General features: G+C 51.8%; 1 protein-coding gene across 12 annotated transcripts in view; it reads left to right on the forward strand.

Annotated features, from left to right (window-relative positions):
- Positions 1-24,295, forward strand: part of FARP2 (FERM, ARH/RhoGEF and pleckstrin domain protein 2) — a 110,094-nt gene that overhangs the window by 62,948 nt on the left and 22,851 nt on the right. For 10 of the 12 annotated variants that reach the window (XR_007149581.1, XR_007149582.1, XM_047846587.1 and 7 more), the window contains exons 9-16: positions 1,753-1,848; positions 4,035-4,198; positions 4,529-4,597; positions 5,110-5,167; positions 7,877-8,129; positions 19,042-19,220; positions 23,557-23,646; positions 24,020-24,153. Coding sequence is in view for 10 of the 12 variants with exons in the window: in XM_047846587.1 (XP_047702543.1) it covers positions 1,753-1,848; positions 4,035-4,198; positions 4,529-4,597; positions 5,110-5,167; positions 7,877-8,129; positions 19,042-19,220; positions 23,557-23,646; positions 24,020-24,153 (1,043 nt within the window). In the remaining 2 variants the exon portion in view is untranslated. The remainder of the gene's footprint in view (positions 1-1,752; positions 1,849-4,034; positions 4,199-4,528; positions 4,598-5,109; positions 5,168-7,876; positions 8,130-19,041; positions 19,221-23,556; positions 23,647-24,019; positions 24,154-24,295) is intronic. The other 2 variants (XM_047846588.1, XM_047846589.1) reach the window with 2 other exon arrangements.

Consider the following 24,295-nt stretch of genomic DNA (forward strand, 5'->3'; position numbering starts at 1 on the left):
GAAATGTCATAGTAGGGGATGGGACCAGAGAGCTTCCAGGAGGAGAGACCAGGAAGCGTGTCAGACTCGTCAGGGGCAATACTGGAAGCCACAAGACGACCGGGCAGGCGGTCGTGCAGAACACAAAAGTCAGTCAGTTCCCACCCAAGGGCCTGTGCCCCGTCCAGCAGGACTTCCCAGGACTTCCGTGCAGAGAAAATAAGAGGGTTTTCCAGACACGCAGTTTTGCAAAGGGGTGAGTGCTGAGCACCCCTTAAAGGACAAAAGAGACCAGGATGGGGGGGGGGGGGGGGAGGCTCACGCTGGGGTCCGGGGCCCGGAAAGCACCTGCCAGCGCGCAGGCAGCGGGGAGAAAATTGTCTCGTGGATCAGACCCATCGAAGAGTTTAAATTCCGCATGGATGGTTTAGGCTGAATTGGTGATGGGAACATAGAGAATTGAGTAAATGAAAAGAGGCACTCAGTAAGTCAAGAAAAAGGAAAGGAGCAAAATATAGTTAGAATTCACCATAGCTCAGCCTGTGAGCCGTACTCACGTGATCAATAGTATGGAAACCAAATTTAAAATTCAGCGGCCATCGAGGGGTGCGGGAGGGCTCAGAGGCCAGGTCTCCCACAGGCACCCCGGGCGGGCATCAGAGCTGCTGGGGAGGGTGGGGGGGTTTCTGTCCCAGCAGGAGTGCTTGAGCGTGGGGCCCACAATGCCTGGGTTCTGTCTCAGGCCCTGCCTGACGTTTCTGATTACACCGTGGGTCATTGCATACAAATCCGTGTGAGAGCAGTGCTGCCGGCTGCCCAGGTTTAAAAGTTAGAAAGTCTCTGCTCTCTTTCTCACTCTTTCTCTAAATAAATAAACTTTAAAAGCGGGGAGGGCTTCTCGGTGGCTCAGTCAGTTAAGTGTCCCACTCTTGGTTTCGGCTCAGGTCATTATCTCACAGTTGGTGGGATCGAGCCTCAAGTCTGGCTCTGCGTGCGCGGACAGCGCAGAACCTGCTTGGGATTCTCTCCTCCCTCGCTGCCCCCTCCTGCTTACTCACGTGCACGCACACTCTCTGTGTGTAAATATACTTTAAAAAATAATAATAGTAATTTGTAGGAGAGCCGTATCAAAAACCTCAACTTTTCCTAAAACAGGCAGATTTGTATGTTTAGTGTTGACATACTAATTCAGAGTCATTCCAAATATAATTGTAAAGTATCAAGTGGGTTGTTGTGCTATCTGGTAAGTTTGTAATTTAAACATTTCTCTGTTTCCGGGCGTTTGAGTGGCACGGTCGGTTGAGCATCCAACTTCAGCTCAGGTCATGATCTCACAGTTTGTGAGTTCAAGCCCCACGCTGGGCTCTGTGCTGACAGAGGTCCTCCCTGCCCCACCTTCCCTCTCCGCTCCTCCCCTGGTTGTGTTCTTTTTCAAAAATCTATATTAAAAAATAAAAAATCTTGGGGCGCCTGGGTGGCGCAGTCGGTTAAGCGTCAGACTTCAGCCAGGTCACGATCTCGCGGTCCGGGAGTTCGAGCCCCGCGTCAGGCTCTGGGCTGATGGCTCAGAGCCTGGAGCCTGTTTCCGATTCTGTGTCTCCCTCTCTCTCTGTCCCTCCCCCGTTCATGCTCTGTCTCTCTCTGTCCCAAAAATAAATAAACGTTGAAAAAAAAAAAAATAAAAAAAAATAAAAAATCTTCTCTTTTCATGAAAAAATGTGTGTGTCTGTCTGGATTATAAACGTGTCTGAGTGTGCATCTCTTGGATTTCAGGGCACCACCAAAATTAACACTTTTAACTGGTCCAGAGTCCGAAAACTCAGCTTCAAGAGGAAAAGGTTTCTCATCAAACTGCACCCAGAGGTCCGTGTAAGTACGATTTGGAGCACTTTCTAAATTTTAAGAAAATTTATTCTGCTAGAATATTGACTTTTCAAATTATAAAGCACTTTGGCTCCATGCACACAAGAGTTTAAGGATGGGATCTGGAATTGTGCGGAAGGGCTTCTGGGTAACCTGCCCTGTAGGGCTGCCGCTGAGGATGGGTCAGCGTTCTGGGCAGGGACCACTCACACAGCTCTTCCCAGCTGGCTTTCGGGTTTAGCCGGGTCTGGGGTGAGAGAGAGAAGCTCCCAGGGGCTGCTGAGAACAGTCTGTTTATTGAGCCTCTTTGTTCTCTAGGTTAGGAGGCTGTGGTCTGAAGGCCTACGGCACATTAGCATTAGAGCTTCTGTCACAAGTAAGCTGAGGGACGTTCCCAGTATTCTCCTGTCTCTTTGATTCAGAAATTGACCTTTTGCATGCTCTAAATGGAGAAGTCTTGATTTTCAGAAAATAAGTACTCCTTTCATTTGAGATTGTCTGTCAATAAAGTAATAATTACATATGAATTTCCTGAAATGGGTAAAGATGGAAAAAAGTAAATGTCTCTATAAGTGTGATAGTTAGGGAAAATCCAGTCCTTGAAACGATTCGAAGATGTCCACATTGGTACGTTCCCAGTGTACAAAGGAGGTTAGGAAATGAGAGTAGATTAGCCGAACGCTGCGGTTGAGGCTTAAGAGGCTGTGTCAGCGAAGACTGGCTTCCAGCGGTGGGAGATTTAGGCCCTGAACCAGCTGAGAAGAAGGCTCTACTTAAGCTTTTAAAAGGCACTTGATTAGCAAGAGCTTTTGTCCAACAGCAGGTTCCTGGGCTGCCTGGCTGTTTCCTTTCTGTAGAAGCCAGGAAGGAGGGCTTGTTTCTTACTCAAGTATCTGCTGTAGGGATGGGAGGGAAGGATAAGGGATGCTGAAAACATACACAAAATCAGGTAAAGGGCTGCCGTTTTCTCCGTGAGTGAAAGAAAGGGTTCTGGGGCTGTTGGGACAAGTTGGAAAGAGGAGCGTCCCTGCCCAGTGTGCTGGAGCCACAGCGTGACACTCCATCAAGGCTCAGGGCTGCGGCTGCACCTGCCCATGGCAGTTACAGCTTGTATCCGTCAGCACTTAGATTTTAAAGACAGAATACAGGAGTCTGGGTAGGATAGTCTTTCTGGAAGATAATTTAGAAATATGTCACGAGGTTCAAAAATGTGCATTGTGGGGGCGCCTGGCTGGCTCAGTCGGAAGAGCATGTGACTCTTGTTCTCGAGGTCATGACTTTGAGCCCCGTGTTGGATGTAGAGATTACATAAGTAAATAAATAATTTTTTTTTAATATGCATTGTTTTAAGCTCAGTGTAACAATTCTAGGAACCTATCCTGAGGAGTAGCTATGAGAGAAGGCAGTAGTTTCTTCAAGGCGATGTGTGTGAGGACATCCAGCACATCCCAAAACTCCGCAGGCAACAGCATATAAATAATTGCCTCACAGACAAAATGCCCTGGTTTGCTGGGTGGGATGTGTCGCAAGGATACACTTATAAATGTTAGCAGTTGTGCGATCGTGGGTGACTGTATTTTTCTGGTAATTTCTACAGTGAAATTTCTTCTCAAATATAAATGACACCAGAAGTCTTTGTAGATAATTCAGAATAAAAATCTTCCTGAGTTTTTTAAGTTTATTTATTTATTTTAAATTTTTATTTTTGAGAGAGAGAATGTGCCCGTGAGCAGGGGAGGGGCAGAGAGAGAGGGAGACACAGAATCCGAAGCACACTCCAGGCTCCGAGCCGTCAGCACAGAGCCTGATGCGGGGCTTGAACTCCCGAACCATGAAATCATGACCTGAGCCAAGGTTGGACACTTAACCAACGGAGCCACCCAGGCGCCCCAAGTTTATTTTGAGCAGGAGTGTGTGCACATGCACTCGCACTTGAGCACTTGAGGGGCAGAGAGGCAGGGAGAGAGAGTCCCGTGCCGTCAGCGCAGAGCCCAGCTCGGGACTCTGTTTCATGAACCGTGACATCATGACCTGAGCCAAAATCAAGGGTCAGACGCTCAACCCATGGAGTCACCCAGGTCTCCCAAAAATATCTTCCTAATTTTTAACTTTGAATAAAAAGCCTGTTGCCTGAATACTGCCTAAATTTTCTTCTTGAATTAGTTACTTGAACCTTTGTGTTTTGTTTCTAGGGACCTTACCAGGACACACTGGAATTCTTGTTGGGTAGTAGAGACGGCTGTAAGAACTTCTGGAAGATCTGTGTGGAGTATCACACCTTCTTCAGACTCTTTGATCAACCTCAGCCCAGAGCTAAAGCTGTCTTCTTCAGCAGGGGCTCCTCCTTCAGATACAGGTGGGGCCACACCACGTGTCGGTGGGGCTCTGGCGGCTTTTAGGACTGAGAGTATGCATGTCCCTGGTCAGCAGGCAAGCACTGTGAAATGGTTCAGAGAATTACATGCAGAACACAGCTACTGTGAAACTGGAGGGAGCAAACCCAGTAAGATAGTGGAAAAAACAGTTGTGATAAAAACTGTGCAAAATCGGTTATGCTTATCACAAACAACTTTACAATGTCTCTGGGAACTTAGAGGGCTGGCACGTGCTATTTCGCCTTCCTGGAAAATTAATGCTGTGAATTGCTGCCGATTCTTTCCTTTAAAATCTGAACTTTTATTCACAGTGGAAGGACTCAGAAGCAGCTGGTGGATTATGTCCGAGACAGTGGGGTGAAGAGGGTTCCCTATGAGAGGTGAGCACCATGGTCTTTGCGATGGAGAGTATGTGCTTTTAAAGTTAATATTTTACATAGTTTTAACCTTTACGTAGTCACCTCAAGTACGTAAACATGTATTTTGACACTGGAGTTCTCTTTCTTTTATTTTTTTTAAATAATGGATTAATATCTGTCTATAGTTACTCTGCGCAGATACGGACAATTACTTTTTAGCCTCTAATCTGTATAGCGTATCTTATATATAATGTTTTTATATAGTATGCTTAACTTTGAATCTGAAAATGCATGGGTTTTTTGCATGTGGAATTTTTCTTCAGCGTGAGGGGATAATTTTACCTCTTCTGCGACATCTGTTTTATCTGAATTCCTGCTTTTGGTCACTGCCTGTTTCTAGCCAGGTGCCTGTGGCATGTTATCAGAACCTTAGCCCTGTTCTTACGTGCACTCTTCCTCGGGGCACGGCTGCCCTCAGAACAGGTGCCGGGAGAGGCAGGCTCGGTGGCTCACAGATTGTTCTCTGTTTGCAGAAGACACAGCAAGACTCGGATGTCTATTCGTGCTCTGACTGCAGACTTGCCAAGACAGGTTAGTCCTTCCGGTTGAAACATACGTGATATTATCACCCGTACTCTTTTGCAGAGTCACCTGGCAGTGTTGTAACAGGACTCTTAGAATCAGTCCTGTTGTTTACATGGCACTCCCAGCCCGGGGGCTGTTTGCAGAAAAGGAGTCCTAAGTAAGGAAAAGCTTTGTGCATTGAGACGCACCACGATGGTATTGTAACGCTGCCTGTGCTAGGTGACTCACTAGCACGGTTTTGGTTTCAGGTGTGCCCATTCGATGGGGAGTACCCGGGAACCGCCACAAGTCCCGGGGCAGGAGAGCGGTGTGCGGCCTGGGACACACGCACAATGTGTTGGCAAGGGGAGCTAGCAGGTTGCGGAGCAGCCTGTGTGATGCATCTAAAGTGACAGATGCACAGAGAGGACAGGCTAGAGGCACAAACCTAAGTGTCCCGTGTCGTCTCTGGGTGGCAGGGTTCCAGGCAAGTTCTACTACTTGCCTATCAGGAAGCTCAGCTTGCTTGTCAGGAAAACAGACACTGAATGTTACCTTTATAAAAGCGTGAAACTGTAAAATGCCAGCTTAGGGTGCTAATTTACTTAAACTATATTCACAGAGTGAGATTTTTTTTGCTAATATGTTAAGGGTGAAAAGCAGGAAACAAATTTATATCCGTGTTTGGCGTGATTACTACTATACTAAGCATGGGCATAGCCAGAGGCAGTGCAAATGCTTCACGGAAAGACATTTGACCACAGAATCCAAAATGTGATAGCAGAGCCGGCGTGAGGGGACGTGGCTGGTCCTGTGCTTCCCCTGTGCTTGACTAGAGTGTTCCTGTCTGCAGGCTCACAGGTCAGCTTCCACATATGTACTGTATGTAGACTCTTGCTCTCTTCATGTGATGCTGTCACTGTCTCCTCGTGCAGCTCTGTAGTTTCACATTTAGAAGTTTTTATTCCCGTTCGATGTTAGTCTTTGTTGACAGTTGGTCATTTATATTGTTATAGTATTTCCAGAAGCTGCACTTGTACCTCATGGATCAAAGCTCGTGTTTCCCAAACTTTGTTTAATTGGATCTTTTAAATAAAAACTTTCCTTAACTCTTCTAGGTATGTTTCACATTTAGGAATTTTTTGCTAAATCAATGGATATTGAAAGACTTCTGTTTAAACAAAGTTAAAATTTATGAATCGTTTCTTTTTTTTAATTTTTTTTAAAGTTTATTTACTTTGAGAGAAAGAGAGCACACAAGCACAGGAGGGGCAAAGAGAGAGAGAGGCAGAGAATCCCAGACAGGCTTTGCACTGTCAGCACAGAGCCCAGTGTAGGGGCCGATCCCATGAACCGCGGGATCACGATCAGACCTGAGATAAAGAATCGGAAGCTTAACTGACTAAACCACTCAGGTGCCCCTGAATAGTTTGAAATAGTATGAATGGGGGCACCTGACTGGCTCAGTCAGAAGAGCGTGTGACTCTTGATCTCAAGGTTGTGAATTCAAGTCCCACATTGGAGCTGCAGCCTACATTAAAAATGAATGAATAAAATCGTATGAATAAGGGTGCCTGGGTGGCTCAGTTGATTGAGCATCCAGTACAACTCTTGATTTCAGCTCAGGTCATGATCTCAGGTTTGAGGGTTTTGAGGCCAGAATCAGGCTCCATGCTGACAGTGTAGAGGCTGCTTGAGATCCTCTCTCTCCCTCTCTCTCTGCCCCTCCCCCCTCGTGCTCTCTTTCCCTGTCTCAAAATAAACATTAAAAAGATAATACGAATAGTCTAAAAATTACATTTAAACTCTCAGTTCTGATACTGTCTTTTAAAAGCCACAAGAGCATGTTGAGTACAGTTGGATGATTGAAAAAGCGATGGGATGGACACCTGTGAGAGACTGACCCGTGGACTGAAAGCTACCATTTTCTTTCTGGTCGGTCACCGCTGTGGCTTCTGCCGCTGCGCTCATATCGCATGCCGCTCCTTGCGCAGAAAATCATTCAGGACTGTCTGGTGCTACCTTGGTCTAACCACCCTCTTGACGATGTTGTGTGTGTCTACGTCATCTGAAGTGTCCTGGAGGCGTGACTGTCTTGTGGCACGTGAGCGGTGACGGAAGGAGAAGAGAGGGCTCGCCCCGTCTCCTTGCGTGTGGGACTGTGAGTGAGGACAGGGTCCTCCTGCCCCTGAGCAGCTGCTCACGCGAGCTGGGGGCGACGCCAGTGCTTCCAGAAGGCCCCGGGGTTCCTGTGCTGCCGGCGCTGGCAGAGGCCCCGGCCGTGCGTGCCCGTGTGAATGTACTACCGACGCGCTTCATCAGTGCCTGGCCGTGACCTCCGAGGAATGAGCGTCATGTGCAGCCGTGTGTGTCGCCTTATTGGTGCTTTGGTTTGGAGTCTCGTTAGCTGAATGGAGTGGCTCACGCCCTCTGTCCTCTGCCCCGGAAACGATGAGTATCCAGCACGCTCTCCTGCAACCTCAGGGTGGCACGGGACACTCTTACAGCACAAGAGAAAAAAATGAAACTGTAAGGGGTTTTAAACAGACGATCCTGGGTCCTTCTGAAATCCTATCTGCGTTTACAAATCTTCAGTTCTAATGGGGAAAGTCTGGTCAGTCGCACTTCTTAGTAGAGGCAGACGTACGAGCTTGGGTCCGTTAGCTTTGCAGCTTTCCAATGATGATTTGTAATCTTATGTGCGCCTCTTTTCTTCTCTTCATCTGTGACCCGCAGAGCGTCTCCTTCACCGAGGGCCTGAGGACCTCTGCGTCCCCGTCTTCAGCAGACACCTCCTCCTATTCCGTTCCTACCTCCCCTCTGGCCCTGCGAGGCCTGCCTGATTTCAGAGACAGCAGTGGCTCCCTCACCGAGCCCCAGGCTCCCGACACCAAGAGGCCAGCCGCACAGAGGAGCAGCACAGCAGCGGCCGACGGCAACACCAGACGGGCCCAGTCCCCCGGGCCCCCTGCACCGCAGCCTTGTCAAGGTGTTGGGTTTTGTCACGTTGTGAGGAGTTGCAGCCCCAGTCGCCCCGTGGGGCGGAGTCACGACACCGCCACAGACCCAGATGCAGGGGGTGCTGGCGGGGAGCGTAGAGCTGCTGGTAAAAGTGACCGCGGGGGTGGCGGTGGCTTGACCGTGGGTTTGTCCCCCACCGAGGGGGAGCACCCACACGGCCGGCAGGGCAGTGGTGGTGGGGGGGGGCCTCTTTTCACATTGACAAATGCCCGGCTGCAGGTGTCTGAGGAGTTCATAGACGATGACCCGGCAGACATCTCTTTCTTTGCTGGAGGCTCGGAGGCATTTTCCTTCCCCTACTGTGCATTGGCCCCGCAGGCCCCTCCCTGTGGTCACCCCAGCTCCACCCCCTCCAGCCCAGACAGGTACCCCCCGGGGGTCATACACATGCACGTAGAGCACGGTTTTGAATTTGAGGGAGAGGATGGCTTTGGTGGCAGCGTGCACCCCTCAGACACCTCAGAGCTGTTTGAGGTGAAGGCACAAGCCAGCCTGATGCAGAGCCTGCTGAGCGCCTCGGAGACCAGCTCGCTGAGGAACAACCAGTCTGAGAACAGCTCCCTCAGCAACCTGCCGCTTCACAGCGGCCTGTCTGTGCGCACTCCCAGCTCGGCCAATCAGTCCGAGGCCAGCTCCATGGCCAACTTCCCGGCCTGCTCGGTCCGCTCCGAGGCCAGCTCAGCCTTCCAGCTCTCAGACATTATCGACCAGTTAGAGCAGCTCAGCTACCCGCCCACCACCGCTGAGGACTCCAGCAGCACAGACACGGATTCGTGGGGCGCCGAGGCCGGGGCCCCATTAGACATGAGCCTTTTTTTCAGCAACCCTTTTGCACAGACAGGTGGAGAGAGAGTCCTTTTTGATCTGCAGACCATAAAGAATTTGACTCCAGGAGAGCGGGTAGATAAACACCCTTCCTGAGCAGCCCTGGGCCCCCTTGCAGGGTCACCCCCCACCCGCTCAGTGTGGTGAGAGCTCAGACTGGTGGCTTTACACCTAGGCAGCGAGTCTGTGTTCGAGGCTAGATGTTCTTCTTTTTCTAGTTTTCTGCTTAGTCTGTTCTGAATATCAAAGGATTAAAACTTTTGCTTAGAATGGTATGTTAAAAGGCGTAAAGTAGATGAGTATTTCCACCTAGAGGCTGATGAGTCAGTCTTCGCAGCTTTATCTCTGGCATACGCGTTGACTCAGCGAGAAACTGGCGCCCCACTTTTGGAACGGTACGCGGTTCTGGTCCACGTTGGTCTCTACTGCAGTGTGCATTGTGCCTGGTGCTTCTTTTTTAAGATGAAGCTTGCTGCCTGAGCTTCATCAGGACGGCAGTCTGGTGGGATTTGTCCAGGCCCCGCACAGAATTTCCGGTAAGCCCCGCAGAACCCAGCTCCTGGGAAAGGCCCTGGAGGCCGAGGCCCCCTGCCTGCCCAGCCCTGCAGCTGCACGTGGCGGGGTCCCTGGCCCTGCGGCAGCGCTCTCTGCGCCAAGGGCATTGTCTACTGACTTTAGATCCAGAAATGGTGCTGTGTTTAGATAGTGGGCTTGCAGAAGTTTGGTTTAAAATGCAATGTAAGTTTGAACTGCTCTCTTCCATCTGGCTCAATCGGGATATAAAATACTTGGTTGCAGAAAAAGCAGAACTGGACACACCGATCCGCCTGAAAGTTCAAGTGCGTAAGCTCTCACCAGAGCTCTCTGCTTCACACCGATGGGGGGGCTGTTCACTAAAAAGCGGCAGCACCCAGGAGCTCCACACACGTCAAGGGCTGAGATGTTCACTCTTCGTTCGGGAGTGTCATTTCCTTCAGGCCGGGTTGCGTGTGGTACGTGGGCGCCAGCCGTTTCTAGTAGTGTCTGTTTCTGAGGCAGATGGAATGGCCACGGGAATGGACAGCCTGAGGTGGCCATGCCCACCGGACGGGCACACTCGGAGGTGCCTTGGTCTGCGCCACCGTGAAGCCCGGGCTGCTGCCCACTTCACAGATCGGACTTTCGTAGCTTATCCTTTCTGGTCTTACCTAGTAGAGACAGGCCGTGTTAAAGGCCGTGCTTCTTAAACGTCCCTTGGTAACTGCAGGCCTCCCGTCTGTCCCTGTGTGCGGATGGCGGACCCTCCGCCTGGCGGGTACGTGTGCACACGCCCAGCAGCCAGCGGCCTCTCGCCAGCGGCCGTCTTTGTCATCCGCATTCACCGGATTACCAGCAGAGGCTTTTTGCCAAATGTGTTGATTTTCCATTTCTGTACCTGCCTTAAACCTGCGGCACCATCTCATCACTGTGGCCTGCAGGTCCTTCTCGCTTATCCTATCCCTTGTTCCTGAGACCTGGCCTGTGTCCAGCGTGGAGGCAGTCTGGTGCAGTGTCGTTCGTGTTGGCTGACCAGTACCTGTGAAGAGACGGTGTGAGCGAGGGAGAAGGTGGTAGGGTTGCACAGGTAGGAACCACAAGTTAGAATAGCATGTTCCAGACACTTTGTCTTTCCCTTGGGGTCACTCAGACACAAACCCTGCCTGTGTCTGTGCGGCGAGGAGTTAATCTGTATTCCATGGAAAATGCTTTTCCTGGGCTGTAGTCGTCATGAGGGCTGCCTCTCTCCTAGTGAAAGTGCCTGGCATTGGGCTCAGCGAACCTGAGTTGTCCTGTTTCGGGTGCCTAGGCAGCAGGCCCCACGTGGGTGGGTTGGAGCCAGCCAGGGCGGGTGGGGGAGGTCCTCATCACACCACCCTTGTCCTGCAGATTCCGAGTAAAGGCTGTTCTCCGACAGCTTCTACCAGGCCTTCCTGTAAAGGCGTTCTGTTTCCCCGGTGAGCCTTCATTTTCTAGAGTTGATTTTTTAGCTTTTTATTTAGAATGTTTTCAAAATACACAAAAGCAGAAAAGGGAGTAGACATACCCCCGTTGCCACCCCATTCAGCGTTACCAGAGTCCGACCGTGCCTGTGCCGTCTGCCCCTTTTCCTTCTCCGCGTTTGGTGCTCTAATATTTTCTTGTGGGCCCTGACATGCCGATGCCTTTCCTCAGAATGTCTACGTGCATCTCTGAAACGTGACCCCCCTTCTCTCATGGGGCCACAGACAGTCATGCAAACTTAATAACCCCGTGGTATCCTCAATAACCCTGTGGTATCCTCCAGTACCAGGGATGTACTTGAATTTGCCCTGGTGCCTGAAGGGCCTGTTAATACCTGATTTGTTCAGATCCGGCTCTAAACACACTCTGCTCAACACATGTGGCAGTGACCGCTCTTCCACCTTCTCTCGTTGACAAGACCCACTTCGTGCCAGTGACTTGTAGAAGGAGCCAGGCCCCTGGTCCTGGCTCGCACCCCTGCCTATGCCGTCACCTGTCTGCCCTTCCCCTGATTCTCTGGGGGCTGAGCCCCGAGACGTGCGGACCGCTGAGCACGCGCCCTCACCCACCAGCCCTCGTCCCGCAGCCCCACGAGGCTGGCACTTCTGTGCCATCAGCACGTGGGGCAGCACGGCTGAGAAACGAGCCCGGTCCCAGACACTCTGTGGACACCACTGGGACAGCTGTTACGTTCAGATTCAGGTTTAGCTTTTTGGCAAGATCTGGAGAAATGTATAAGAGCTTTTCTCTTCCAGAGTGTTCATACTATGTTTAGGTTGGCAGGTCTCCCTTTCTAGTGAAGTCAGTGACTTGGAAACCAGTCGTGGCTCTCCTTGGAGGCGCCTGCCATTCACATCTCCACCAACCCCGTTTGCTTCCGGGTGGGTCGTAACCCCCACACATAGGGAGTTCTTTAGAAACCCGGGGAAGGGGAGCCCGAAGGACGCTTCCTGCTACAAATTATGTCCTTTCTGCTTGTAGCAGATAGTTCAGGCAGTGGCCTTGTTCTGTTCTCTTAGTAAGAGATGCTTTACCACAAATGTCAAAATATCTGGAGCAGTTCGGATTGAGCGTCAGTACTTCCTGAAGCATCGTTGGGTCGTTCTTTTGTTTGTTTATGACCATTGATCACGATCGTCTTTTCTCTGGAAGCCCTCATGTGCACGAGGCCGTCTTGGGAGGGCGGTCCCTTATTCCCGGATCACAGGATCTGATCTGGACGTTCGTACCTGAGTGAGCTGTGCAGAGTTGTAACGAGCACTTCTTATGTCAGTGGCCACTTTGCTGAGAGTGTGTAGTTGAAAAGTGCCTGCAGTGTAAACGGTTTTCTCCTTTTATGTGCTGCCTGCCTTGGCCAGATGCAGGCCTGACCTCCCACGGGAGTGTTGGGGCCATAGACAGTGCCTGTTACCTCCATGAAGTCCACCTCTGAGATACACCTGCTTGAGGCAGAATATTTATTTATATTAGTTATCAAGTCTATTTTTGTATTTAAGTTTCCAAAGTCCAGTATTTTACATACACCAATATATGAGTATCTAAAGTCTAATAGTAAAGTTTCAGGTTAGCAAGATTGACCGCACTCAAATAGGCAATGGTGTGTACTGTGTAACTTTATGAGTCGCTAGGTCTGGTTGTGTGCCTTCTCTGTGTTCCAAGGGAATTCCCTGAGTATGGAGTTAGGTCAGGATCCCCTTTTCCAGTTAACAAAGTGTGTTGTGTCATTGACACACGATATTACGTTAGTGTCAGTTGTACAACAGTGATTGGACAAGTCTGGGCATCGGGTGTGCTTGCTGTGAGGGTGGCCGCCATCTGTCACCACACAACCTCATCACAGTACCTTGTGTGTGACAACACACATTTTAGAAATAGCAGTAATGGTAGATGGATGGACAATAAAAATAGGACATCAAAAAGCTTACAGGGAAACCTGTACATCTGTTCATCATAGTTGTTTGCAGAGTCCTTTCTAACTGGGTCCTGTGTGGACATACGTGGATTTTCAGTGACGATCTCCTCCACCTGCCGCCCCACATGAGTCACCACGAGCGCCCCTCGTGTCGTGGCTGCAATCACGTAGGACCCACCTGGCACGTGGGCCATCTCCCCACGAGCCATGTGTTTGTGTGACATTTGATGTCAGTGCCTGTGTCTTCAAGGTACCATTCCCTCCTGGTTCACGGAACATCAAAAAAGAAATCCATTTCTAGAACAGTTACTTCACAGACAAAAATGTTAACCTTCTCCAGGCGCGTACAGTTGAGAATTGAGAATTTCAGTGTGTGTTCTCAAGGCATGGAGTCACGCTGCCAGGGTTTTTCTTTGGCCCTTGTCCTGAAGTTACAGAGCTTGTCACAGCTGGCTGGAGTGCAGGTGGCCTGGTTGGCCCCTCTGTGAGGTCTGGTGGCTGTGCTGTGAGGTCCCAAAGTGCTATCATTGGCCTAAAAACATCTACTTTCCTCTAGGAAATGCAGAGGAAAGGAACCGGTACTTCCTGACGCACTTAATTTATTCATTCTCTAAAGAAAACACGGATGTTGCCTCCTTTGTGGTACTTAACAGAATTTGTTTTCCACTGAAATTGCCATTTATAAATTCACAGATATGTACTAATTCAGAACTTAATTGTTTATTCAATAAAATAAGGAAATATTTACTATGAACTTTTAAATGGGATTTTTAGCTTCCTTTCCCTCTCCTTTTTTTATAGTTTTGGTTTATATATGTTAAAGATGGTCTCGCGTATTAAACGAATCTCCGGAACAGCTACATCTTGTTTCTACAACCTCTTCACTGGCGCCTCTTTCACTTCGTAGGCTTCTGAGCAGCGAATAGGCACCTTGGCGGGCTTGCTTCAGGTGTGGACAGGCGGCCCTCTGGAAGGCCAGCAGGGGAGGTTGCCGTGCACTTTCGCGGGGGTCACTCTGTCTCGGGGCCTGACGGGTACGGCCAGCGTGCAGGCGGACTTGGGGGGCCATGGCCTGCTGCTCGGGGCCCCGCACCGCACCTCTCGGGTGGTGCTGTCTGCAGCTTTGGGGACAAACACGTGGTCCTTAGGCTTAGACTGCACGCAAAACACCTGCTGCTGGCTTCTTAATTCTGAAGGTGAGAACGTTGTGCCTTTTCTTCCCCGAGTCAGCTGGAACCCTGTGAAGTCCCCGACCCAAAGCGCAGCAGCTACACAGAGTCTGAACTTGAGTTTCCCCTCTGGCCAACACGAGTTCTTGCTGCCCCCACGGAGCCGCCCGCCCCTGTGCAGCCCCCCCCCCCCCCCCCCCCGCTGGGTCCTGGAGCTTGGCAGATGCTGCTCTCACCTCTCCCTCCTGGTGCTCTGAGCAACACGGGCCCCTGGGAGCGGCTGTCGGTCTCCTCCCTGGGGCTTCGAGGTGCCTGGCGCCTGGTGTGGCCGGAACCGGGGGGCCGTGGCAGCAGCAGCAGCCTTCTAGAAAAGCACCTTGGCACACACCCCACAACCCGCGTGGGTGGTCTCTTCCCCACTCAGAGGGTTGGTGTGCCACAGGAAGTCCTTCCCTCCCGCGACACGTGGGTCCCCACGAGGTGTGTTATTAACAAATCCAGATTTCAAGAAACTGCTCAAAGCTTTCTCTTTTCCATCTCATCTCTAGGATGACTGGTTAGAAGGGTGAAAACCTTCTGACTTTTATTGCTGAATTATGTCAATCTCGGTTACATTTGTTTCCTAACAACATCACATACAGGCTTTTTTGTGGGTTTTTTGTTTTTGTTTTTTTTTAATAGTTGGTTGTGGGTACCTTGTCCCCGATGCTGCAGTGGGTTCAGAAGACCCGTGTCCTCCGTTAGAACCCAGATGCAGGGCACCCTGGACCACACACAAGAGACCTCACCCCTGCAGACGCCCAAAATGTGACTGTGTTGTAGGCCACAATACCTGTTTTCCTTAACAGGGAAAGAGTCCTGTTTATTTAGAACAAAAGAAAAGATTGACAATGCACGATGGCGTCTCCCTCTTCCCTTCAGGTCACCACAGCCACATCCACACCCTGAGGTCCCCCTGTGCCAGGCACCGGCCCACAGCCTTGTGGGTGAGCACCACAGTGCCGTGGAAAGGTACGGCACAAGTCAGCCCTCCTCTGCCGTTTGGCGGTAACACGGCGGGCGACGAGCTGGTGTTTGTGCCCCACGCGCCCGCATTTTCCTTCCACTCTTATTTTTGAGCCAGATTTTGTGTAAAAGTGACCCCCGACATCCTAGTCCAAAAGCAGAGCCAGAAGTAGTTTTCTGGTAACTTGTGATGCTCACATTTACCTGAATTCTCTGTACAGTTTAGCCTTTTCCATTTATGGAATTAATGATCCATTTTTCAAACGAAAGGAGTTTCTAGATCTTACTTTCTTGCTATCATATTAACCTTCAGACTTGACCTTGTATTTTCCAAACCGAACCTTGATTCTTCTTCCACCTTAGGCAGAATTTTCAAGAGAGTTCATTACAGGGTTTTGAAAAAGAATTTAAAGGTACGAAATGAAAATAAGCCTAAATTTTGCTCTGTGCTGTTATCTCTCCCCAGCTAGTTAGATGGATAAGGTGAAGATGATCACAGAAGTGTAATACTGTGCTTTTTAAAATGACATTTCAAAAATTACAAGATAAATAGTTAGAAATTTTTGGAAATAAAGAACATCACCTATCAGAGTTGCTTCCTGTTGGCAGTTTGAAATGTTTTAAATGTGTGTTTTCGAAGATAATCAAACCTTGTACGTTGGCCCTTTGAGTGCAGAGCTGTCTTGAACACTGGGTGGACAGCGTGGAGCCACTCCAGCAGGAATGAGGTGCTCAGTAGAACATAGCTATCATTTTTGTCTATCAATTTCAAATAATTTGATGCTGGAAATGGAAGAATTTCTGAAAATTCCTCATGCACAAGTAGAAGAATTGGTCATTCTTTTTTTTTTTTTTTTCTTTTTAAAGTTTATTTTGAGAGTGTGTGAGCCGGGGAAGGGCAGAGAAAGAGAATCCAAGCAGGCTGTGCTGATAGCACAGACGTGGGGCTCGAACTCGCAAACCGTAAAGTCATGACCCGAGCCGAAACCAAGAGTTGGACGTTTAACCAGCTGAGCCACCAGGTGTCCCAGAACCGGTCATTCTTGATGCTGTGGTGACACAGTAGAGCACCACCTTTGTGTCTGAGTAGATCAGTGGTAGGGACCCTGTCACTCAGAATAGTACTCTCGCGGTTTTTCCGTAGAGGACCTCGGACACGGGAGTCTGTTTTCACAAATATTGAAGACTCTTTCCGTGTCCGTTAAGACTAAATGTGTTCCGTGGTATCTGAAACGACGGCTTAGCATTTTAAAAATCCCTCAGACCTGCATCCTGGTATGTCAGCGATGACAGGGTTTGCTATGGCAGGGAGCTTCTAACGTGAGTGCCCTTGCGCGCTGTCAACACAGGGTCCAGAGCAGCAGGCCGTGGGCACCACTGGCTTCTGTCACTCCGGAAGAACACACCACAGAGCCACAGCCCACGCCTGTGTTCTCCGTGTGCAGTGTACGCGTTGGTGACCTCAGATGCAGTACTAAGGCTGACCCACACAGGATAGGGCATGGAGCCGTGGCGCCCACTCCAGCAGCCTCCAGCAGCAGTGTAGACGGGTTCCATGCTCACTGCCACTTGCTTGAAAAAGTGTCTCCTAACAGATTTGCTTTGTCGCGTAGGATCTGCGTTCACATAATTTGAAGTAGGTATGACTTGTTTCGATGTAGCTGACAGATTTAATAAAAACAGGTGATTAATAGCAGTTTGTGGTACTTTTTAATCTATTCACTAAATTGTGAGGTGATGACTTTTGTCAAGTAAGTGTCCACAGTGATAATATCAAATGACGGCTTGTACCCTCCCTGGAACCACAATGCTTTATTCCAAATGAGCGGTCCGTCCTGGAAGAGTGGTTCCTCTCACAAGTTCATCAGAAGGGCCGTGTATTGGAAGCCGCATTCTCTAGTTTGATGGCCCGACCAGCCCGACCCCCCGGGTCATGGCACCCATCTATGACACTTCAGGGAGGACCACCTCCTCCAACGTCACCTTCTGCTGTTTAAACATGAAGTCAAGTTCACAGTGACTTTTGGGAAACCGTCCACTATGACCTTGTGGTAGGACCACCCATCTTTGAGGGAGGCGCTGCGCAGGGCATGGGGCGGGGTGGGGGGCAGAGCGGAGCAGTGGACTTACCTTATTTTCATAACCAATGAGTATGAAATATCTCAGTTCTCACACTTTGAACAGTACAGTTGTGAAAAATAAGGTATGTTGCTAGGAGCTTCTAGACTTTTTTGTGAATTCTCCTGTGTGTAAAAGTATCTCCCGACACAGTTCTGAGCTTGCTTGAGACAAAAAGGGTTTTGGATAGGAGTCCTAAAATAGCTCATCTTTGGAAACACCGCTTTCCCTCGTAGGGGTCCTCCGCACCACAGGGGCCGGCAGAGCCCTCGACCCCATCTGACCCCTTCAGAAGCGACTAGGCTCCTGCACATGGGTAGGGCACGAAGGAAGCCCATGTGATTTCAAGGTTGCTTTAGCATGTTTTAAATGTGTAATAAAAGCAAATTCTAATTTGTTTAAATTGATGTGGAATAAAAGCACATTCTGATTTGATTAATAATTTCATGCTCTTAACAGCGTCCAGGTTTTCTCGGTCAGTGAATGTTTGCTTGAGTTTTCACTCTCCGTCGTGGTGAGAGGCCCACAGGAAAGTTCTGCCCTCATAGCATTGGTAGCTCCCCTCCAAGGCGGGATCCCCTCCCTGGGCGAGACCCCGCCAGCACCAGCAGCCTTCCAGAACTCCACCTTTGTCAATGTGAAAATCAAGCCTGCCGGCCGCGCCCCAGGGCTCCCTGGTGCCATGCTCACCCGGCCCTCCGAGCAGCCCTCTGCACTAACCTGCCTGCACACGTGCATGTTTGAGGTCAAATAAGCCAAGGTTTGGTTTTATTAGCTGGTCACTATAGGTGACTGCTTTTGAAGTCTCTGTCTACGGTGTAAGAGGATCTCGCTTTGAAGCCAATGGTGGATGGGCTGAGGTGGGGTGGGGAGGCACCAGGGGTCCTGGCCAAGTCACTTAGGTGCCCGCATTCCGTAAGCCCACTTAGCCACAGTCAGGAGTAATGGTAGCATGAGAGCTAAACGCCCATTTGTAAGCCTGAGGTAAATTTCAATTATAAATAGCTTCTAAACTGGTTCGATTTCTTACATACAACTCTGCTTTAAAGATACCTTCAAAAGTTGCCATTCAGTAGTTGACTGATTTCCCATAGAAAAACATTAGAAATAACCCTTTCAGACTTGAAGGTCTCTTGATAACAGAATTCCTGTATTGCAAAATGTGGGATGGGGCATGCCTCGTCAGCCCTCTTAGGACTCGGCCACGCTTTGGCCTCTGCCCAGTTCCAAGCAAACCCTGTTTTAAGAAGAAAAATAGTAGTAGTTACTGTTGTGGTATGAATCTAGAAAACCAATATAAAATCCTTGTTAATAAAAAATTCAAGGAAGTAGAAAACAGTATGATGAGTACATGATCCAGTTTTTTTAACGATTAAGTGAGGAGTGCGACCTTAAAGCACACTTCTGTTTTTCAGATTCGTTAGCACCTTCCGTCTAAGCTCCGCAATCTGCCTTCCATTAATGTGCGCACAGAAGCGCCCTACTCAGGGTGTGCCTTCTGCTTCGCAGGCCTTGTGCTGCTTATTCTCATCACAGCTGCATCTTGTCTAGAACCGAGAAAAAACCCCAGAAACTCAGAGCCCTGGGGTGTCTGAACTACCTGTAGGTTGGTCTCTGAAATTGGGTCGACCGGCCACCAACCTGTGTTCGTTTCGCTTTCTGTCATATTGAGAATTGCACCTGATAGAGGCTTTGTTTCCATGCCTCCCAGAAGGTGCCCGGTGGTAGCGTTAGGCTAATGTTGGCTAAAACACGGTAAGAACTGTGGTGTCTGGCCGACGTGGCGGCCCTTTCTCATTTCTTGCTCCATCCCCCGCCCCATTCAATTCCAGGCCTTTCCGTGGACAGTCCTCAGCCTTCTCCCTCCACCCGGAAGAGCCCGCTGAGCCTGAGCCCTGCATCTCAGGTGACTCTGGGCCCAGCTGAACAGGGCTTGTTCCCCCTCCTGAGCCCTGTCCTTAGCGACGCTGGCGGAGCCAGGATGGACGGCGAGGAGGAGCCAAAACACAAGGTGGGCGCCGCCCCAGCAAGAGGCTAGCTGCTGGTGGGCCTGGTTTGCAGGGAAGCCTGGGGGGCCCAGGGCGAGCTCTGTCCCAGGGGGCTGGCTCGCCCAGTGAAATCTGTCCCTAGAGCTGCACGTCACTGGGGACTCTTCGGCCACCTTTGCGCACAGGCAGGCTTTCTTATTCATTGAATGGCCGTTCCTGGCACCTGTGGGCTTCAAGTGGGGATGTGGTGGGAATGGTAGGGCCCTGGGGGACTTCTCAGCCTCCTGCCCCCCCTCCCTTGTTGGGCACTCTCTCAAACGATCGGGTAATTGGGAGGGTGACCAGGAACCCCCATCTTTTTGGTCTCGTGGATGAGTGGGTTCTGAAGGAGTGACCGGATGGGGTGGGGTCCACACGAGGGGGCGTGATAGCACAGGAGGAGGGTTGTGTGGGGTTTGCGGTGGAAAGTTGAGGGGATGCCCACAGGTTTCTCTTTGCCCTCAGGGACAGGAGGCCGGCAGGTCGGAGAGCCCCAACTCGAGGATGAGGCATTGGCCAGAGGCAGTGGCACCTGTTGCGTGGCCACCCCCACCCTCCTGGCCTGTGCCTCCCCCCCCCAACCCAAGCAGCACCATAGACCAGGTGGTCCTGGCCAGGCAGCTCTCTGGGCGGGCACACAAGGGAGGACAAAGGGGCCAGGCAGCTGGAGGCTTGGGGAAGAGAGTGGTTGAAATAACGGGCGGTGGACTGTGGTGGCCCAGAGGGCACCTGTCCCCCTGTTTAGGGTCCCCGAGGAGCAAGCTGGAAGGAAGCCAGGCTCACCTGGGCTGCCAGTAGGTGGGACCCTGCCTCACAGGTGCCTGTCACGTGGGAGGGCTGTCGTGGAGAACACCTTGTCAGGCCGTGGGTTTCATCCTGAAGTTGTGCCGAGGGATGCCATGCATGGGATGCGGGAGATTCCCCGAGAAGTGGGGTCGACCAGTCGGAGGCCTGGCGAGGCCTCAGCACACACTCCTTCCCGGGGCCCCTGTCAGAGAGAGCAGGTCCTGAACCGGAAGACGGGATGTGCCGTTGGGCGCCTGGCAAGGGCAGGGATCCCAGGACCCCGGCCCCGGGGGCAGGGCTCACAGTCCCCGCCCCTCAGGCCTCTGTTCACATTGGGCTGCCTGGCAGAGGTCACTCTGGTCCCTCGAACCCGGTTTGGCAGCAAGACTGTTGGCTTGGGGTGTTTTTATTTATTGATTTTGCAAACCTAACAATTATCTGTTTAGCTCACTGTTGCTTTGGTGCATAAACAGAACGGCTGGAAAGCTGCATAAAAAACTAAATTTTGTTTTGTTACTCTTCCGCACTACAAAAATAGTCATCCTTTAGGTGGTTCTGTAGGGAGACTTGCGAGGGTCACCGGCCGGATTCCCAGTGGGTGGCTGTGGCCTTCCCATCCAGACCAGGCCTCAGAGATGGAACCTGGGAGCCCCACCACAGGCTCACAGAGCCATGTCTGGGCCCTGCACCTGGGGACCCCAGGCCCTGCCCCACAGCTCCCCTGCCTCCTCTCCTGTCCCTGGGCACTTTCCTCAGTGCTGCCCACGGCCAGCCCACAGGCCGGCGCTAAGACACATGGGCCACAGACCCAGGAGGACTCCCTGGCAGGGCCTCAGCAGTGGCTAAGCGCTGGGAGGGGCTTCTGCGTTTGCCTCTGACTGCCGGACTCCCCCTCCGTGGGGAGCAACCCACCCACTTGTTTCCTGGTGTCCCTCCTCCCCAGTGTGTCCCACTTAACTGGCTGTTTCTCCCCCTTTCCAATAGAAATCCTTGAGGACTGACAGTATTCGGGAGGGACGAAGACTGAGGTGCTTTGTGGGGCACTCCCTGCCTGGGGCTCTTGGGCTGCTTCCTGTGAGGACAGGTGGCAGGGCTGGGCAGAAAGTACACTCCTCCCGGGGTGGTGCCGTCCCAGCCCCACCGATCTGCAGCCAGGCTGGCCGGGCTTTTGCTCCCCTGGGAGTTTCCCTAAGAGGTTTTTCACTGCGTTGGAAACCTGCGGACCACCCTCGGTACACAGGCAGGCTGTCCGTCAGCCGCTCCTGACTGCCACACCCCTGTGTCCCGCCACCAACTGGTGGCGCCTGTGACGTGATGGTGAGCTAATCAGTGACACTGCCGTGGCTGTGTTTCTGAGCATTTCTCGGTGGGTACTTTCATCCCCCACAGAAGAGGAGTCGGTCTGGAACCTTAGGGTGACCCTGCTTCTGCAGGATCGCACTCAGGGCTAAGGCACTGCTTGGGACCCCACGCAAAGGAAATGTGGGTAGGAAGCCAGCTTGCCTGCCCTGGATCCCCCACCCAGAACCCCCGGGCCGACAGCGTGCAGGTGGAGATGTCCAGGATCAGGGACACTTGGCCGCGTGGGAGTGGTCAGAGGCTGCAGACCGGGAACGTGGGCCTCCGCCTCGGCTCTGGCCCCCAAGAGCTTGCTGGGCACTTCGAGCTCAGGTGGAGATGGGGTGTGTCAAAGAGACTGGACTGAATCAGGGTTTGGAAAGTCATGTTTCAATAGCACAAAGCCCAGAAAGAATTGAAGAGCCACAAAGGTTGCCACTCTGCAGGGAGGGGGTCTGGAGCTCTAGGAACAAGGGGTGGGCACTCCAAGGAGATGCTGCTGGGACCCCGGTGTTGTGTGACCGCAGAGCAGGCTCACCGGGGCTGCTGGGACAGAGCAGCTGTTGACTATTTGGAAAGAGTGGGCCGCGGGGAGTAGTCCCTGTGGGTGGAGAGGTCACGGCCAAATCGGTGGTCTCCGGGGCACACAGGAGGCATGAGACTGTGTTGCCACCGTGGGAACATGGCAACCTCTGGTCAACTTCACCTGGGGGCGGGGGCACAGGGAGGAGAGGGAGGGGCCCCCAAATAGCAGCCTCTAGCCCAGCCTCCCCTGTCAGCTTCTCGCCGGCGTCGAAAGCCCATCCCAGACTCGTGCAAACCCGACTCCTCACCTTCCTCCCCAAACCTGTCACCTCGGGGATGGCAGCTTTGTCCCTGGGCCTGGACCCAAAATTACAGTCAGCTTTGTCTCCTCTGTCCCTTGGACCTCCACCCACACCAGAACGTGACCAGGAGACTCTTTCCGGGTCCTGCTGCTCCCCTCCCTACTACCGACGGAGCCTTCTGCCGGGCCCCAGCCCCCCATGCTGCTCTTGGTGCGGCATCCGAGCCCCTCCCAATGAGCTCCAGTAGGCCCCAGAGAGGCCCTGCCTCCCCCACCAGTAACCAGCTCACCTGTCTCTTGCCCGTCCCCCCCATCCTTGACCTCCAGCTGGTCTCCCACTACCCGACCCCCTGTCTCTGCCGGCAGGGGCTGCGGCCGCCCCACACCTCCGGCCTCCACCCTCCCCGCTCTGCCCTTCCTCCCACTGCTGTCGCTCCAGCGCGGGGGCCTCTACTCCTGGGGGAGTCCCCGGTGCCCGTGTGCCGTTGGTATGTGCTCTGTAGGTGTTTGCTTGGTGGCCTCAGGGACAGCCAGCCCTAGAGAAGTCCTCGGCCGGCTGGGGGAGCTACAGGGGAGCGTGCAGGGATAGAACAGAGCAGGGTATCAGCCAGGTGGGACAGGACGGAGGAGGGACCTTCGAGCCGGACCTTGACAGAGGCGGCTACCTGAGGTGCTCATGGCGTGGAGGAGCCCCGCAGGGCTGAGCAGGGCCACCCACGTGGGGCATGCGGCCTGTCCTTTGCTGGCCTGCCGAGAGCTGGGTGTGGTGTGGCCCAGGTTCCCAGGGGGGCCTGCGGCAGCCCTTCCTGCTCCCGAGGGTCGGGTCCCCTCCCTGCTGATTTGGCTGCCGGCACCCTAGAGTCAGGCAGAGGCCGTGACGACGGAGAATTCGGAGCTCCAGGGCGGGGTCATCTCTGGCCCTGCACTCAAAGCGTGTTAGCCGGCCTGGTGCTCTGACACTGGGCACAGTGAGAATGTTTGGCAACTTTAATGACTTTTTTGTGAGTTCAGCTTAATCGTTTCTAGTCACATACATGCGTGTATACGGACACATGTATCTGTTAACCAGCTACACCCCTGGCAGCGATACCAGAACAATAATTTCGTTACAAAACCAGTAATAAGCTTCAGAACATGTTGATGTTTGAACAGTGATTTTTTTTTTCTCCCTCCAAAAAAATAACATAAAATGGGAAAAACATGTGAAGGAGATCCATCTGGGCTTATGTTTGGACTCACAAGTAAATCCCTTCAGGAATTACAGATGAAAAGCGCACAATGATGTCAGCTTGGGCAGAAGAAAGCAAGAGCTGTGAGCGTGGGCGACGTGGCCGACAGACACACGCTCACACTGTCTGTGCCTCTTGCAGAGCATGGCAGCAGAGGAGGCCTATTTCATAGTGAAGGAGATTCTCGCTACAGAACGAACATACCTGAAGGATTTAGAAGTTCTCACTGTGGTATGAGACCTAAATCCTTTGTTACTTTGTCTTCTTTAATATAATCGACACCAGAAATAGAGCATCTGTCCTGAGAAGTAGCTCTTGGCCACCATGAGATGTGCATGTTTATGTTCTATTAAACATGTTTGCCTTCAAGCCTGTCTAAGAATAGAGTCAGAATAGTGAGTCCAAGTTTTTTTGTAAAACTAGTATCCATTTGAAGCTTTTCACCCAGAACTGTTTTCGTATGTTGCGAAAATTGGGTGATCAGCCAAGAGGATAGCTGTAGCACCGATTTGAACACTGGGGAATCCGGGATCGGTGCCGTGTGTGCTATGGCTACAGACCATCGGGGGCGAGGTTCCTCGGTCACCCTGAGCTCTTCCTGCAGTGGTTCCGCAGTGCGGTGGTCAAGGAGGACGCCATGCCTGCAGAGCTGATGACCCTGCTCTTCTCCAACATAGACCCCATCTACGAGTTCCACAGAGGCTTCCTGCGCGAGGTGGAGCAGAGGCTGGCACTCTGGTAACACCCTGCACGCGTGGGCGGCCCCTGCCCTGGACCCCCACACGGCCAGCTCCGCCGATGTAGCTACATCACTGCCCTCAGGAAATTCCCAGCTTCCGAAACGAACTCGCAAGAACCATTGTTTGGTCGAAGCATATGT

Source organism: Prionailurus viverrinus, unplaced genomic scaffold (assembly GCF_022837055.1).
Source record: "Prionailurus viverrinus isolate Anna unplaced genomic scaffold, UM_Priviv_1.0 scaffold_39, whole genome shotgun sequence".
In the NCBI taxonomy this organism is placed as follows: Eukaryota; Metazoa; Chordata; class Mammalia; order Carnivora; family Felidae; genus Prionailurus; species Prionailurus viverrinus.